The 18,386-nt window shown below is 42.1% G+C and overlaps 1 protein-coding gene across 8 annotated transcripts in view; it reads left to right on the forward strand.

Annotated features, from left to right (window-relative positions):
• Positions 1–18,386, forward strand: part of VPS54 (VPS54 subunit of GARP complex) — a 73,030-nt gene that overhangs the window by 42,004 nt on the left and 12,640 nt on the right. For 6 of the 8 annotated variants that reach the window (XM_030557911.1, XM_030557915.1, XM_030557918.1 and 3 more), the window contains 8 exons: positions 2,768–2,823; positions 4,057–4,153; positions 4,614–4,954; positions 7,093–7,222; positions 8,589–8,770; positions 10,073–10,185; positions 11,428–11,491; positions 15,993–16,098. In XM_030557911.1, the coding sequence (XP_030413771.1) occupies positions 2,768–2,823; positions 4,057–4,153; positions 4,614–4,954; positions 7,093–7,222; positions 8,589–8,770; positions 10,073–10,185; positions 11,428–11,491; positions 15,993–16,098 (1,089 nt within the window). The remainder of the gene's footprint in view (positions 1–2,767; positions 2,824–4,056; positions 4,154–4,613; positions 4,955–7,092; positions 7,223–8,588; positions 8,771–10,072; positions 10,186–11,427; positions 11,492–15,992; positions 16,099–18,386) is intronic. The other 2 variants (XM_030557914.1, XM_030557916.1) reach the window with 1 other exon arrangement.

An 18,386-nucleotide genomic window follows, 5' to 3' on the forward strand; every position in this document is an offset into this window, starting at 1 on the left:
TGAGCTAGCCCTTCAGTAAAGGAGCTGGGCTTCTCACCAGCCCAGGAAAAAACCAATGCCATATGCGACACTGTTTCAGGCCTTTGCCTCAGGGCACGCAAAATTCATGTGGAACACCAAAACAAAGCAATTCCCCTGCCCAGCCTGGACTGCAGTCCCCAGAGGCCTTTCACTTGCCCTTCTCAGTTCTCATGTCCCCTTGGTAACAAACAAAATATAATACAACTTCGGCTATAAATTTCTGCCAGATAGTGTGCCATCTTGTTACACACACGGGGAGTGGGTAATCTGGAAATATCATTTAAACCATTGTTTTCCCACTCCCAGTTTCCTTCTCTCTTGTATTTGATCATGTTTACATGTTGCATATTTCTTGTAAACCCTTACAGATAAAGGTTACTCCTGGGGGAGTTCTGAGCCAAAAAATCAAAAATTCTGCACACAATTTTTTTAAATTCTGCATATTTTTTGTCAAAATAATGCAGTATAATCCAGCTGGTTTCCATTATTTTTGTAATTTATTTAAACTACAATACATAGATGGAGAATGGGAGTGGGGAGCATTGGGGTAAATCACCAAACCCCCTCTGTCTAATAGTAATGTGGCCAGTATTGACCATTTACTTCTAGTTATTAGTCAATGGATATATGCATCTATATGCTCAATGTTATATCATAGGCAACTGAAGAGCAAGTGAGGGCTGGAGACTCAAACTCACAGTTTATACTAGCTACTGACCATCTCTGAAAAGGTCAATAGCAAACAGTTCCTGGAGCACATTTTGATAAGAAATTTTTTCAGTCCAAAAATGTAGACCAGTTCTAATCACTAAAGCACCATAAGCATTTATAAGGCCATACTGTCCTTTACACCATTCTGGCAATGTAAAAGGAGTGTAAAATGTAAATGTAAAATGTTTTATACTCCTGGGGGAATTCAATAAGGACAATGGGAACAATTCACTAAGCAGGCAGTCTGCTACATTCTCCTCTGCCTGAGGGAACAGAGTCTGTCCCATGCCTGCCTCGTCAGAAACACCTCAAAGCCCTGTCCCTCCACTCCGAGCGTGCTGCAACAGCAAGTGAGAGGGACAGAGTGTCTCTCTCACACGCACAACTACCCGGACAGACACACTCCCAACAGTGATTTACATCTCTACCGGCTCCTCTGGATGCCCAAACTGACCTGCCTGCACTGCCGGGGAGTTGGCAAAAGACCATTCTTGCGATTTCCCTTTGCTTCCCTGTCAGAAGTAATTTTTCTGTGGGGAATCCAAGAAATCTGTGGGGGGCTGTGAATTCTCTGCACGCCCAGTGATGCAGAACTCTCCCAGGAGTAAACGTTTTTTCTGCAAAGAAGGAATACTGTTCACCACCTAAGTCTTCCATATGTGTCCATGCTAGGGAGACCAGACATACCAATATTTAGGTGTTTGTCCCGCGTCCGGCAGTTTGTCCTGATGTTTTGCTCTGCCGGTAGTACTCGCTCCACCAGCAGACCCCTCTCCCCATATGTCCAAATATTTTCTCCTTCTCATCTTGTCACCCTAGTCCATCCACACACCCCTTTGTAGGGCTACCCACTTGCACTCACACTTGTAGTACTTTGTGACCATGCAACTAGAGGAACAGAGGTGTAGACCCCTAGCATTCAGCATAGTTCACGAAGAAGAAATGTACCCTTAACAGGGGTTCTCAGACTAGGGGTTGGGACCCCTCAGGGGGTCGCAAGTTGTCAACCTTTACCCCAAGCCCTGCTTGCCTTCAGCATTTATAATGGTGGTAAATATATTAAACACTGTGTTTAATTTATTAGGGGATCGCACTCAGAGGCTTACAATCTGAAAGTTTGAGACCCACCGCTTAAGAACCATCTGTGCAGAACACCAGTTATTAATATCACCAATATTTAAACAACAGAACACCATCTGGCACCACTGTAAGAAAGCCACTTACAGGCCAGATGAGTTCATATGCTGTTCAATCATCTCGGACATCTGAACGATTCTTGATCCCATGGGAGAAAATCTCTAGTTTAGTCTAAGTGGAGTTGCTTTGTTTCTAGGTTTAACAAAACAGTAATAACAAAGATGCCTCAATAAACTATCACTAAAACAATGGAAAAGTTTGGAATGAAAATTGATTTTGGAGAGCTAGAAATTTGACTGACTGGCCACTTTCTTTCCAGCCACTCTTCAGCTGGCGGATGTTTTGTAGTGGTAATGGACCTTGAGGATGAGGATATAATGTAGTAGGAAATAAGGATATGGGGAAACTTTCTGGGCTGAGACTGATACGGGCAGTCCCTTGGGGAATCCGTTTTGTACCCACAGTCCACTTCTTACAGTAATGCCATCACAGTACTGTTCTTCACATTGTTAGTTTTTATGAATCCTCTGTTTAAATAATAAAAAAAAAATCTTCATCCCAAACAAAATATTCAAATACTTGGGCATTTTGGGGTCCTCAATTTTTGGGGGCCCAATTTGAGGCACTTTTAAAGGAACTTGATTTTCAGAAAGTGCTCATAGAAAATCAGGCCCCTTTCAGGTGTGTCAAGTCAGGCATCCAAAATCACTAGTCCTTTATGAAAATCTTGGGTCTCATATTTTGCAATTAAAAGAAAAAAGCTGTAAGAATGTAAAATGATCCAAATGCCTGTCTCTTACTTTTCTTTTTTCTTGTTTAACTTGAGGTTCTTTTAAATTATGACACTCAGAAGGGTTGGAAAGACGCTGAGACACTTTTTTTTTCTTAAACTTCACAGTGTGTGGTTAGCACGGTATCGCAGATAGAAGAGATAGATACAGAAGTTGTCGTTAAGTAAGTATATGCCATGAGTTTGTTCTGGCAGGTTGGATGGGGAGTGTGTGCTTTAACACAGATGATAAACTGTTTTTTAATTTGTTTTTAAAGTGGTGAATAATTAAGAATCACCTTGTTCTTCTGTTTCTCCCCAAAGGTCCTCTGCATCTCTTCAGGAACCCTGAATATTTCCCTTCTTTTTGCAGATCTTAACAATTATACTCCTCTATTTTTAATCTTACTTTTGAAATTATTTTTAAAACAATGTTAATTCCATTGCATATTAGGAAAAGCACAAGCTAAAATATTTAGGCATTTGTTTCCTGACTATGTAAGGGGAAAAGCAGACGTTCCCTCTGATAATATTCTAGTGCTGTAATAAAATGTGCCTGTAGGTCAGTACGTCCTGCGCGAAAGAGATTAGGGCACATCTTACTACTCCAGTGGAAGGACACTGAACAACATAAGCCTCTTGGCTCTGAGCCGCATGTATGTACCTAAGACAGGGATTCACAACCTACTCCAAAAGAGCAAAATTAGACCCACAGATAAGGCCAGACCAGAAGCCATTATTGCGTTCAATGTGAGAATTGGGGCCAATTTATTTTTTAAAATCAGATCTTGAAAGCAGGTAACCTCCCCTTTGCTGCTAGCTTTCAGGCATACAGAGGAATCAGTAAAGGTTGAAAAGCTTCATTTCAGAGAATAGTGACTAATTCTGTTAGGAGACAAATTGTATATTATGAGATTTTACTTTGGTTTTGGCAATGCATTTTTCTGCCTTTTGCCAGAAAATTGTGTTGCAACCTTGTGGTGCAGCAAAAAAAAGAGCATAATCCCAGTATTTTTGCTTTGCCAGCAAAAATATATCTTCAGAGTCAATCTTGGTTATATTTGCTCTGTGCTTGATGATGGTGGTCATTAACATGCACCTTGACTGTAATGGAGGCTAAGCAGCACTTTCTGCTCTTACGGAACAAGGACATTGTTGCTTTAAAAAGCTGTGAATGTTAACTGAGGCATTCACTTTTCTGGCAGGATATATATTTTAGCCCTCCCATTTATTTGTTAATCAAGACTATGCTGCTTATATTATTGTCTGTTTTCTTGATTGAACAGCTATTATCATGCTATTTGCTTTTCTATAAATTTGACAGTCCATTTTCCCTTTAGATGTCAGGAGTCAGCCTTGTCAGTAGATCACTTCAAAGGTAAATAACCGTTGCCTCTAAAATGTTGTTCTTTCTGTAGGCTTGCAGATCAAATGAGGATGATGAATTTTCCTCAGTGGTTTGATTTACTGAAGAATATTTTTTCTAAATTTACTATCTTTCTCAAAAGAATTAAGGTAAGTATGTTCATTTCTCAAGGGCTTTATTTCAGACACTGATGCAGAATTGTGCAAGAGTTATTTTCTAGTTGGAATGTAAGATGTTGATTTTGGCTACAGAGTCCTAAACTTTAATTCCGAGAGAGGTTAGTCCTATATGGTTAACAGAGAGTGGGTTGGAAAGTAGATAAAACTTGTTTCATGATTTATGTCAGGCTCAAATTATTAGCGATTAGGATGAGATCTTCCTGGGGGACAAATTACTCCACATGTGGGGTTTCTTAACCGTTCTCAGAAGCATCTGGTGCTGGTTGCTGTTGGAGACCGGCTCCTGTGACTCAAAGTAATGATTATACTATATTAAAAACAAATAAAACCAATACATATTTAAATATTCTTGTTTCTTGTCAAAAGAAAATGTCTGTCAAAGTAAAATTGTGTTAATTTTTTTGTTAAAAAACATTATATTTGATTCTAGGCAACCTTAAATATTATTCGTAGTGTGGTTCTCTTGGTTCTAGACAAGAACCAAAGGACCAGGGAACTGGAGGAAACTTCAGTACAGAAGAACCCTGCAAAAGACAATGCTGTGGATACAGATGTAGCTTATCTGACTCATGAAGGCATGTTTATAAGCGATGCATTCGGTGAGGGGGACTTCCCATCTGTAGCAGTTGACACTACCTCTCAAAGAAATACTTCTCCAAACAGTGAGCCCTGCAGCAGTGATTCAGTATCTGAGCCAGAATGCACTGCTGACTCTTCGTCCAGCAAAGAACAGATGCCATCTTCTGTTATACCAGGGGGAATAGAGATTATGTAAGTAAACATCACTGTTAGAGTATTTACCCAGTGTTGACTCCTGTCCTACTGATGTTAACGTTATAATGTACCATTCAGGAATTGGCAGTTTTTGGTGACGTGACGTTACAATGTAAAATTCACTCTGGTTCAGTTTGCTTATCTAATTATTGGATGAACTGGCTTCCAGAGGCGGGGAGGATGCTTGTGGGAGGACAGCAGGAACCACAGACTGCACTTCCTTTGGCTTCTCCCGGGGCCACCTGTTGCCCCCAGTGTGCAGCCGCCCAGGGAGCTTGCACGCCAACCCTTCTGCAGCAGAAACCCACTGCTTTTCCTGCCTGGGGAGTCTCTGCACCTGTGGAGGAGTGAGGTGCATAACTTTCTCTGGCCTTGTCTACATTAGAGACATTAGTTGATCATAATATCCCTCAACTGGCTGGAAGTTCCCATGTGTCCATACACATTTGCTACAGTTGATTGTTCACTGGCTGTCAGTTGATGAAAGTTGCCTCGGTAAGTTATAGGGGTAAGTCTGAATCAGTGCAGTTCATTGAATGGCTGAGTGGATGCACCTCCACGACTGTGATAACACAATCAGTGCAAATAGTCCTCCTGCTGCTATCCCACAGTTCGCCAGCCACAGCAGAAGTAGCCTTTCTGGTCACTTGCATTCCATTGTTCAGGGCTCTGCCTGGTTGGAAGCTATCTATTCTATAGCTCTGCACAGTGTGTGAAACTCAGCTGCAAACCATTTTCATAGCAAGCAGCTCCAGATGCAGAGCTTTATCAAGCAGAACCATTTGAAATGCCACAGCATGCAGCTGACTGACAGCTGAAAGACATCCACAACTTCATCTCCCAGTAGGATGAGGAGCTTGTTCAGTTCCAGCTGCAGAAATACAACAGGAACTCCAAGATCTGTACATGTGTGTTTGAGCAGCTATCCATGCTTGGTGTAGAGCACTCCGAAGCATAGGGATGGCCAGAGGGAAAGGATTTGAAATAACTTTCCTAAAAATCCCATAAAACAAACAAACAAACAAGGACTAAGGTCCAGTGATGCCTCCCTGATGTGTCAGGGAGCAAGCAGCTGGGCAGGATCATCAGCAAGGACCTCGCCACTCAGCTTAACCTCATGATGGACAGGGCTGGAGCTCCCAGAAGAGAGATGCACCATGATGAGGACGCCAGCCAAGAGAATTAAATCCGGATACAGGAGAAGGGGAAGGAATTGGACACTAGTCTAGAGCCGTTTGCTCAGATGGCCGATGGATATTGTGGCCTTGCTGGAGGTGGAGGACTTCATTGACAAAGGACCTTCTACAGCTGATTCAACAGCTTTTTATTATAAAATGTGCTGTTGTACCCCTATATGTTTGTTTGGGCAACTCTCTTTTGGGTTCACACAGTCCCCTTTTAGCATTTGTAATAGTGCACATATGACTACATGAGAGTGTCTGCCTTCTTGCTGCTCCCACCTCACCTCCTTCACAGCACCCTCCCACTTCAGTCTCCCTGTCCTGCAGGTTCTTTCTCTCCACACACACTGTCAACACCTACAACCCTTGCAGCAGCCACACCAGACCAGCAAATTTACAGACTCGATTTGCTAAGCAATGGCAGAGCTGTGCCATGTAGTGGGCTCAAAACAGTGGTGTGACGGAGCAGGGAGCGGGGCAGATTCGACCTGGGAACGTTGCCTGGGAGTTACATTGGGGACGAGAAGGAATCTGCCTGAGCTGTAACCTGAGCCAGGAAGGGGATTGGGAGAAGTGACACCTTCTGCCCAGGAGACTGAACAAAGGAGAGGAGGAGCAGAGGGGAGTGGGGAGAAAGCTGCTGGAGGAATTTTTAGTTTCAGTTTGGGCTGGGTGGTTCAATGCAGGGAACCCCAAGCTGGGGTCTAAGCTCCCTGAAACCCCCCAGAAGGACTTGATTGAGGGGTCCTGGTTATGCATACAAGCTCTGCTATAGACTGCATTCCTATTGTCCAATAAACCTTCCGTTTTACTGGCTGGCTGAGAGTCACGGTGCGATATCTAACCACTCCGCTGCTGCAGTGTTCTTTCCTCCCTCAGCAAGTGATTGGAAACTGCATGTAAAGCGCAATATTTGTGAAATCATTTGCAAACAAACATTTCTGTCATTTTCAGGATCAGTGAAGATATGAAACTGACTGATCTGGAGCTGGAAAAACTGGCAAATAACATTCAAGAGCTACTTTACAGTGCCTCTGACATCTGCCATGATCGTTCTGTCAAGTTCCTCATGGCAAGAGCAAAGGTGAGGTGCTTGGCTCATCCAGCTGTTGTTAGAATCAGCATCCCTAATAAAAAACTTCAAAAAGCTATTTGCTATTTTTTTTTTTTTTTAATATTGAGCAGTATTTTTTCTTTGGTAGGCTTTAGACTTTTGAAGTTACGTGCTTATTGAAATCAAGTCACTGCTCATGCCATCAAAGATGCTTTGCGGTACCTAATGCCCGGGAGTTCACTGGCATTAACATAACACATCATTTGTAATGCACTGCTTAAATAATGAGTACTTCTACTTTCCGCTGAAATGAGCAGCCGTGAAATTGGCTTTATGAAGAGTGTGGTTGTTTCCCTATAATTGCCCATCTGTGCAGCTCCCACCTATAGCAATGATGGGCGCATTAGCATAAACGAGGCGCTGGCATCTGGTGGTATTTTAACCAGTCTCGACCTACTTTGGGCAGGGTAAAGTGAGACAGTGTTCTAAACTGCCAGCAGCCGCTACATTTAGGACTTCCCAACACCTCAGTCTCCAGAGGCATTGAACCAGTGTTAGCAATGGCGGGAAATTTTATAGGAAAAGTCTTTGTCTAGGCAGAGCCATAGATACTAGTGTTAACATTTTAAATCATTCTTGTTATGAGTATTCACGTTTCAGACTAACGAGGGTGGGACATAGCTCCTCTAGAGCTGTTTTTTGTGACTTTCTTTGCAGACCATGTAGGACAGCTGTGCCTTGGGTCACATTTGGGAGATTAGCTTCAAACAGAAAGGTCAAAAACTTAAATTCTGTAGAAATGGATGGACTGTCACAGAGACGATGAAACAGCATTCTGGCCCAGGTGGTTCACTTCAAGACCTTGCCTAGGGATAGTCCTTTCCAATAAATCATGATCCAGCGGAGCAGCGAGGCCAAATAACCACCAGTGAGCTTAGACAAGGAACAGTCATGTTCGTCATCATCTCATATAGTCAAGGTTGCACCTGGGTCTCATTAATTTTTATAGTTTATACCTAATAAAACTCCCTAATGTAGATGTGACTTTAGTGAGCCCATGCTGTAGGGCTTAAATCCACTACCTGCATTTGAAGCTTCACCATTTACAACATCTAGAAGGGTGCACCTGTGTGGAGGCCCGACATGCCAAGTTATGCCATTCAGGATACAGGCAGGCAGCACCTGAATGAGATTAGCCAGTGGTACAGATCACGATGCGAGTTGTGGTGACATACTGGTGTGGGACAGGCTGGGTAGAGATGTCTTGCCCACGGTTTAGGTTCAGTTCATTTTTAGTTTATAAATAACAGCTGCCCCACTGCCCTGTTTCTGTCTTTAGCTATGCCTGTGACTTTGTGGTGTTCCATCTCCTAATAGCAGTTTTCTTTGCATTTAGGATGGCTTCCTGGAGAAGTTGAATTCCAACGAGTTTGTTGCCCTGTCTCAATTAATGGAAGGGTTTATCTTAGACACTGAACAGATCTGTGGCAGAAAAAGCATGTCATTACGAGGAGCACTTCAGAGTCAAGCCAATCGATTTGTGAATAGATTTCATGAGGAGAGAAAAACAAAACTCAGGTATCCTTGGACACACTCTGCTTCCATGTGTTTAAAGGAGTAATTTTAACAGTCATGCATGAGACAAATGGAGACCTTTTACTGCCTGGCACACAGTAATCCAAATTTTATTTATAAGTGAAAAATGTTTTTGAAATCTATTATAATAATTTGTTGTAGACAGCTCTGTTCCCTCTATATATCTGCTTTGTATGCATAGTTTGATCTCATTGAGCTGGACTGCCCAAACATGGTCCAGCTGAGGACTGTTTTAGCTACAAGAAGGATTGAAGACCTCCTGCAACTTCTGCCTCGTGATACAGCTTGGTCCACTTGTCCTGCACAATCATCAGGGTCTGGTAACATCCCTTCTTTAGAGCTCTGAGGAGAACCATCTGCTCCTGATATCCACGGCAGCTGCCCTTGGGTGTTACCAGTCTCTGATGATGGGGTAGGGCAACCCTTCTCAGGGGTGTGTGGGTGGGTGGTTATTAAAGGGGTCCCAGTAATGGAGAAAGTAACTGACTACTATCAGGCTACACCTAATTTGCATTAAATGGAAAAGATGGCAGTTATTTTAATCTTCAGTTTGTAGGTGTGGCCTGTGTAGACAAGAAGTTCCAACCAATCATATTGTGGTTTGGTCATTGGAGTCAAACTGATCTCCTGACTGCTCCATCTTTCATCATAACCCACTCATTTCTTCCATGCTTTCTTTGGTATGTTTTCTCTGACCTGAGCTCATGGAACAGTTTTCAAGTTAATGTACAGCAAGCCCCTTTCCTGTCATTCATTCAAAACCACATCATTTCTGCAAAGCAGGGCAGCTGCAGTGATCCCACAGCACTCTGTATTGCCCATCAGATACGTTTTCAGTTTCTTGTGTTTTGCATTCTGTTCCATTTACTCAGTCTGTGTATTCTTCAGCCAGGCACAGGGGTGTCTGACTTATTGTTGTAAAGCACCCCTACCTAAATGTTGATTGATAAGGGGGAAGATAGCTCAGTGGTTTGAGCATTGGCCTGCTAAACCCAGGGTTGTGAGTTCAATCCTTGAGGGGGCCACTTAGGGATCTGGGGCAAAATCAGTATTTGGTCCTGCTAGTGAAGGCAGGGGCTGGACTCAATGACCTTTCAAGGTCCCTTCCAGTTCTAGGAGATAGGATATCTCCATTCATTTCATTTCATTTCAGGCCATTAAATCTTTTCCCACTTTGAATCCCTTTTAACCAATGCAACTTTGATTCCATTGCAGTAGAGGCAAGAGAGTCTTCAGTGACACATTTTATTTACTTAACCTGTTTTCTTTTATGTTTATAAATAGTTTGCTGCTAGATAACGAGCGCTGGAAGCAAGCTGATGTTCCTGCTGAGTTTCAAGATCTTGTTGATTCTGTATCAGATGGCAAAATTATTCTACCTGAAAAAAAAGCAGGTGGTGTGTATTTTGTTTTCTAATATTCTCGCCATTTCTTGTAGTATAAGTGCTACAGTTAAATGTTGCAAAAATTCTGCTATAACTCCTTTATTCACAAGATCCTTGTGTTCTGGGGGAAAAACAAATACCACTTTAAGGCTGAAATGTTCTAGGCTTCATCTCAGCCTAAAAGATTTTTGGGGAAAGTTTAAGGAAAACCCATTCAACCATTTGTGAATTGAGAGCCTAGGAACAAACCCTAACTTTAACACAGAGATTCCCATCTTAAGGGTTGCCACTTACAGGATGCCAGAGCCCGTCCCAGGATATATCACTGAGATGTCAGAGGAAACTGCCAAGTGTGTATGCTCTCAACATATCCCCTCTGTCAAATAGAGCTCACTCCTCCAGCCAGCATGATGGGCAATGTGCCGGATAAGGCACTGTGTAGCCGCTGGGGTCAGTTTCCTACTCTACCTCAGACTTGTTGTGTGACCTTGGGCGAGTCACCTAATCTCTTTGTGCCTCTGTTTTCCCATCTGTAAAATAATGGTCCTTCCCTATTTCTCAGGGGTGTTGTTAGGATAAATAGAGTAAAGATTGTGAGACGGGGCCCATATAAATATCTGAGACAGAAAATAAACACAAGAGATGAAGAAAAATGGCAAAAGACAAGAGAGAGGCATGACTTTGTAACCTCACTGGGGTAAGGCTTGGCATAAAGTGACACCGTGGAAGCTAATGACATCCCAGGACCCAAAGAGTGCCAGGGCTGGTTCACCAGCATAAGGATGGAAAACCACTGCTTTTGAAAGAAGTCTTTTTAGCTTCCCTTAATAAGACAGGATCGTGGAGATATTCAGTGTATCATAGGAGCAGCGTCAGTGAGGACTTGTATTGCTAGGCTTGAAGAAATAGGTTTGGAACTAAAATAGTGGTGGCCATTGAAAATCTGTTAGAGATTTTCTACTGTGCATTCTCGACTTTTTTCTGCCTTTGTTTTAATCTTTTGTACTCCGATAATCCCATCGTGCTGCTCTTTGCCTCACAATCACTGCAATGTATAAATAATTATAATAATTACAGTAATTATGGTAGGTAGCCAACTGGACTTTGCATGTTGACATAAAAGAAAGGATTGATGCTCTGGAGAGTGATTGCTTTTCAGACCTCAGCAAGGGAATAGTTTGTTTTTCGATATTACAGTTTTCTGCACTTCTTTTTGGTTCAACTCACCTCACTTTTCTGTTTAAAAATATCTAGCTGCTGAAGAAAGAAAGCCAACTGACGTCCTTATTGTTGAAGAACAAAAGTATGCTGTGGTTGGGTAAGATGCACTTTTTTTCCTTAACGATGAGTTAGTTGGGTTGTGCTTTGAATAGAAATGTATTGAATACTAACAGCTTTAGCAATCTTGCCTGAATAAAGACAAGCCTCCTCCTTGCCAAATACGTTTCTCTTCAGTTCTGGAGCAGTTATATAATATTAGATGTTATGTATCTTTTAAAGATGCTACATCAGCTTAAAGCAGGGGTGGGGCAAACTTTTTGGCCTGAGAGCCACATCTGGGTATGGAAATTGTATGGTGGGGGTTGGAGTGCAGGAGAGAGGGAGGGCTCTGGCTGGGGATATGGGCTCTGAGGTGGGGCCAGAAATGAGGGGTTCAGGATGCGGGAGGGGGCTCCAGACAGGGAGTTGCAGTGTGTGGGGGAGAGTGAGGGCTCTGGCAGGGGGTGCGGGCTCTTGGGTGCAGGAGGGTGGGACTGAGGGGTTCGGAGGGCGGGAGGGGGATCAGGGCTGGAGCAGGAGGTTGGGGCGTGGGAGGGGGTCAGGGGTGCAGGCTCTGGGTGGTGCTTACCTCAGGCAGTTCCGGGAAGCAGAGACTTGTCGTCCCTCCGGCTCCTACGTGGAGGCATGGCCAGGTGCCACCCCTGCAACTCCCATTGGCCCTGTATGCTGGCCAATGGGAGCTGTGGGGGTGGTGCTTGGGGTGGGGGCAGCACACGGAGCCTCCTGGCTGTCCCTGTGTGTAGGAGCTGGATGGGGGGATGTGCCACTGCTTCTGAGAGCCGTGTGGAGCAAGCCCCCGACCTCGCTCCCCGACAGAAGCTTGAGGACTGGATTAAAATGTTTGAAGCCGGATGCGGCCCCCAGGCCATAGTTTGCCCACCCCAGCTTAAAACATCAAGTTGAAATTTAATTATTATTTTTAACTTGTAATTCTTACATCAGAGTGTGCACACTCTGGTATTTTTGGTCCCTGCATAGGTTTCAATTTTTGTTGCCACAATAGTGCTTCAAAATAATATCAGATATCTCTGTTCCCATATGTGGACAAGTATATATGGGTCAATGGTAAATAATAATTACTCTAAGCTCAGTAGAATTCCCTTTAGAAGCAAAATATAAGGTAAAGCAAGTAAATCATTACATCTTTGGTGTTTTGTTCTTGGGTACATCTGACTTCCTGATATTTCTGGATTGATGGGGGAGAGGTTGATATGCTGGAGGGTAGGGATAGGGTCCAGAGTGACTTTAGACAAATTGGAGGATTGGGCTAAAAGAAATCTGAGGAGGTTCAACAAGGACAAGTGCAGAGTCCTGCACTTAAGAAGAAAGAATCCCATGCACTGCTGCAGGTTGGGACCAACTGGCTAAGCAGCAGTTCTGCAGAAAAGGACCTCGGGATTACAGTGGACGAGAAGCTGGATATGAGTCAGCAGTGTGCCCTTGCCAGCAGATTGAAGGAAGTGATTATTCCCCTCCATTCGTCACTGGTGAGGCCACATCTGTAGTATTGCGTCCAGTTTTGTCCCCCCCCCCCCCCCCAAACACACACACAGAAAGGATGTGGACAAATTGGAGAGAGTCCAGCAAAGGGCAACGAAAATGATCAGGGAGCTGCGGCACATGACTTATGAGGACAGGCTGAGGGAACTGGGCTTGTTTAGTGTGCAGAAAAGAAGAGTGAGGGGGGATTTGATAATAGCCTTCAACTACCTGAATGGGGGGTTCCAAGGAGGATGGAGCTCGGCTGTGCTCAATTGTGGCAGATGACAGAACAAGCAGCGATGGTCTCAAGTTGCAGTGGGGGATGTTTAGGTTGGATATTAGAAAACACTATTTCACTAGGAGGGTGGTGAAGTACTGGACTGGGTTACCTAGGGAGGTGGTGGCTCAATTTTTTTATGGCAGCCTGAAGAACAGACCTTAAGCTGGTCTTTGAGCATTGTCACCATGCCTCCATGGGTCACAAGTGAGAATACCAAATTCAGGAGAAACTGCTGAGAAATAGGGCAGACATACCGCAAAACTGGTAGTTATTCTCCCATAAGATATACGAAACCAGCAACAAAAGTAAACTTCTGTCTCACCACACTGGCTGATGAGAAGTCAGAAAAGCCATGTCCTCATGCATTCCAGTCCTTGTATCACCACCAAAAACACCCAGGTAAATATATAACTCAGATCTTACCCAATTATTATGCTGTTGCCAATCCTTTCATATGTAAAATCTAAAGGTTTATTTATTTATTTTTTAAAAGGGCAAGAGTTAAAATTGGTTAAAGGAATCAAATACATATAATAATTGTAAAGTTCTTGGACCAGGCTTGTAGTAGTAATGGAATAAACTGCTGGCTTAAGTTAAGTCTCTGGTTGCTTCCAAATCATTGAAAGGTCCCCAGTCCTTTGGTTAGAATGCTCCCATTAGTGTAAGTTCATAGTCCAGAGGTTGGAGCATGAAAGAGGCAAAATTGAGATGTTTCCAGGGCCTTTTATAGCTTCTGCCAAGTGAAGAGAACCCATTGTTCTCACTGTGGAAAATTACAGCTGACAAAATGGTGTTTGGAGTCACAAGAGCAACTCACATGTCCGTGCATGATTTCGCTTAGTCATACCAGAAGCCATCACAGGAAAGTCAATTAAGTGTAGATAGGCATCTCCCGTGGTCCATTGTGAGTTAAGTGTTCTTTGATGGGCCATTCAACTTGAACAGTTCCTTCACAGTGTGCTAGCTAAATACTTTGTTGTTGTTACCACAGGAGCAACATTTGAAATACAGGTACATAGTTAATATTCGTAACTTCAGATACAAAAATGATACATGCATACAAATAGCGTAATGATTTTCAGCAAATCATAACCTTTCTATAGACACCTTACTTGGCATACTTTGTCCAACATTTGTTGCAATTATATAACAGTGGTAGCAACAATGATCTACGTTGTCATATTTTAATCAGAGAACGTCAAAAGCATCCACTGCCACGACCATGAAAGAGCATCTTGAACTTCAGCAGTGCAGAAATATCCTTTAAAAGTCAGCATAGACTCTGGAGTGGAGCTACCAGATGTACCATGCATTGAAGTTGCATTTGCTAATCCGTGTCTGGTCATTTGAGGGAGAAATGTGTGTTATTTATTTTTTAGCTCCTTGAAGAAATCAACTTCAGTATTAACTGGAACATTTTAATTCTACAGATTTCTACAGATATTTTTATTCTTCTATTTGACCTGATTTTTTTTAAAAATACCAATTTAACAAAAAATAACCCCCAAATCAGATGGCCTACAAATATCACACAGATGCCTGTTTTGGATGTATTTACATCTTCTTTCTGCACCCTATTGTGTGGAAAGAAGATTTTTGCTTTGCAATGTCAGGATACCTGTTTGGAATACTAGCCTTGCCTGACATGGATGGCCTGGACTGTATTTTCTTGCCTTCTTCATATCTGATTTCAAAGGATTACAGATGTTCTATATGGGTGAAGTCTGATGCTGACAAATACCGTGTACTTGCAACTACCATTAAAGTCAGTTGGAATTATGGGTGCTCCACATCTCTGAGCACTTGGTGCTATATGTATAAAGCTGCTCAGTCTCTTACTGATTCTGCATTCATTACAGCCTCTTCAATGCCCATCATTGTCTGTGTGCAATGGATTTTTTTTCTTGTAGCACTTGCTCAAAATTGGCAAGGATTACACAGTATTTTAAGAATGGAGCTTTATATTTTCCTACTGATGTGTGACTAGATTCCTCCATTCACATAATAATTATTTCTATAAAAGAACTTTCTGAAACTCCAGGAACTATTATTCTTGCACCAGTTAAGTATTTTTATAAGATTTGTTTTTACCCATCTTTACAGGTCCTTTTGGATTCCAGTTATTTTACTGATCTGGAGACAAATTTTCATGTTCTCAGAAGTGATTTAGGAAACTAAGTCCCAGTGATTTTCAGTGATATAAGACCCAATTATACCATCAGGCCTGTACTGCTCCTGCAATGAGTCACTTGTGCCTCCTTTACAACCCCTTTATGCTGGAGCAAGGGCCAGAATTGGCCCTGAGGTCTCCTGTAATGTTATCATTTTACTGTTTCCTTAGTCACCATCAGGTCTTCCAGGATAGAGAGAACCTGGATTTACCAGTGTAAAAAATCAAACAGGAATGAGTAATGTTCTTAAACAAAAACTTTCTTTATACATCATGAAGCAGCAGCAAAAAGGGCATATATCTGTTTTCATGTCAGTCCGCTTTACCATCTTTAAATTTGAGTGAGGGGGTTTTCAGAGGCAAAATGGTACTTAATACTATAATCTCTACTACTCGGAGAAAATGGTGTCAGGTAAACCTCTTTTTATTCTTTTAAAAATTCAGATTAGCAGCTGCATACGAACCTTAACAGAGCTGAATGCAGCAAATGGAAAAGGAGAGCAGATAAAGAATGTTTTAGAACTATCCCTGCTGTCTACAAACCTGTGGTGTTAGTTTTATTTATCAGCTGAAATTACGTATTTGACTCTGTTTCTTTTCTTATAGGACAGTGTTGCTATTAATAAAAATAATACTTGAGTACTGCCAGTGTGTGGATAACATCCCTTCTATTACTACTGACATGCTCACTCGTCTGTCTGATTTATTGAAGGTATGACTATCAAATTTGTAGCCCATACTATACTAAGATCTTCAGGGCAGGGAATGCCTCTTGTGGAGTTTCTAATGCTCCATGAAAATGTATGATTCAATGACAATGATTAATAATAATATTGAAAAATAGCTTGACTGTGATCTTTGGTGTAATTATAAGAATCACAAGGCACATATTGCAAGATGTAGTTGGGTAACACTGTGAACTAATCTAAATGCAATTCAGAGTAGATACCGTTATGTGAAATAACTAGAGGAAAGCCATTTGTCCCCTTGTTTACCGGCACATTAAACATCCCTGGTAGCCAGCCGAAGAGATTTTTTGATGTTGATTTTTGGAGTCAGATCGTCATTTGGCCTTCAGGCTGGATAGAAGTTGTTGTGAAGCAGAGGATTGTGGCTAGGAAAGAGCAGTGCAAGCCAGAATGTCATTGGGAGCGTATGTATGCAGGGAGGAAACCAATTCCTTGATTTGTACAAGTCACCTTATTGTGGTTAGAAGGATGAAAAATAGTTCTCTGCTGAAACCATTGCCGTAAAATGGAAATTAAATTAAAACCTGTGACCTCTTCATCAACTGTTTATTGGTAGAGGCATTAATCGGAGTTCATGAGTAACCTTAAAAATGTCATTGCTGTGATCTAACCCCAAACCTGCCAGTTAATTCAGTCTGGGGCATTGGCTGCTAAGTTTGTCTACAAAGGATTTCTTATGTGTTAAAGTATTGAAAATATAAATTTATATCAAAATAGCAGCCAGCTGAGAACTGCAAATGGAAGGGTTTGTTTTAAACTTTATTTTTATTGTTTTATATAAAGATAAACACATAATGAAACTACATATATATATGTAATATGCACAAGATGGAAATAGCGTATAAATAACAAAATTCACTGTTCCTCATTTGTAAAACCTGGGGAAAAAAGTCTCTGAGTCTGTAGAGGTCATGTGGGGCATCAGTTATTACAGTGACTAAATAGATAACTAAGTGAGAACATAACCTTATGAGTTTCAGGGACTAATATATACTAAACTTCAAAAGTATGCAATAGTTTCACATGTGACAGGCAGCCTCATATCTTTTTCAAGTGTTTCTATTACACAGTCATTTTTTTCCATGAATGCAAGAGAGCTCACTAAGCCAGTCTGTGTATGAGGGAGGAATTGCAGATTTCTCTTTTCCATATTTCTTAATGTGCTTTTCTAGAGGTGAGAGAGTCGAAACAGACCAATTATCCCTTATCCTGGCTTGAATCCTTGAGCCTAGCCATTGAAGGAAGGAACTGTGAGACCGTGGTAGCTGATGTTTGTTACACTTACAATTGAAGGAGGCCAGTCTGTCAAGGCCAACTCCACGCTTAAGACAATTTGGATAGAAAAAAGATTAACAAAAATTAAAGATATAATATAAATGGAAGTTTACCAATGTGCTAGGTTACAGACCTGCTAAATATTCCTTTCAAGGTTACAGACTTTTTAAATATTCCTTTTAAAACTTTTTTATATAGGGGCTTTTCTTTCCTCGGAGTCATCATTCAAGTTCATCCTTAAAACTTTCCATTGATAGGTGAATTGTGATTATTCCTGTTGGTATATTTCGTTTTTCATTGCCAAAATGGCTTGTGCATTTTATTAATTTCTGTAGTTCCTAACTCTGTGGCATCGAGGCAGGCTTCAGCTGTAGCCAGTCTTATCTGAGGCATAGGGTGCGAAGTGGTTTTCAGATAAACAGGTCCCAAACCATTTGTGGCTTTGAAAATGACCACCAGTACCTTGAATTGCACCTGGCAGTGAACAGGAGCCCGCGTGGACATAAGCACAGATGTTGGGGTTGGAGTATGCAGTTTTGTTGGTCTAGGCGTCACAGATAATATAACCACAGAAGAGAGACCAGTCAGTCCCACAGCACAGGAATGCAGAAGTTCTCTGTTATAAACTGTCAGACTTAGGGAATCTTACTCCACTAGCTCTTCAGCCTTCTTCCCTGCCTCTTTGCTTGTCAGAGCATCTGATGCCCTGATGACCAACAAAGTTGATATAGGGAAGGAGTATTGAGGAGTCAGTCTGTCAGGAGTCCTGGATAGCAGATGGTTACGAGTCCAGCGCTCTGCTAGGCAATCAATGAACTGACTCAAAAGCTGAATAATAAATTCCCCTAGAGCAGCCTGAAACTCCATGTTCCTACATTTCTGTGCTTGTATCACAGGAGTAGGTGGAGACCGTCTAGATTTGTTCAAGAGGCTCTAGGGCTTGGCAATGTTCCTTCCATCCCCACTCCACATCCTC

The sequence above is a fragment of the Gopherus evgoodei genome, chromosome 3, assembly GCF_007399415.2.
Source record: "Gopherus evgoodei ecotype Sinaloan lineage chromosome 3, rGopEvg1_v1.p, whole genome shotgun sequence".
Taxonomy (NCBI): domain Eukaryota; kingdom Metazoa; phylum Chordata; order Testudines; family Testudinidae; genus Gopherus; species Gopherus evgoodei.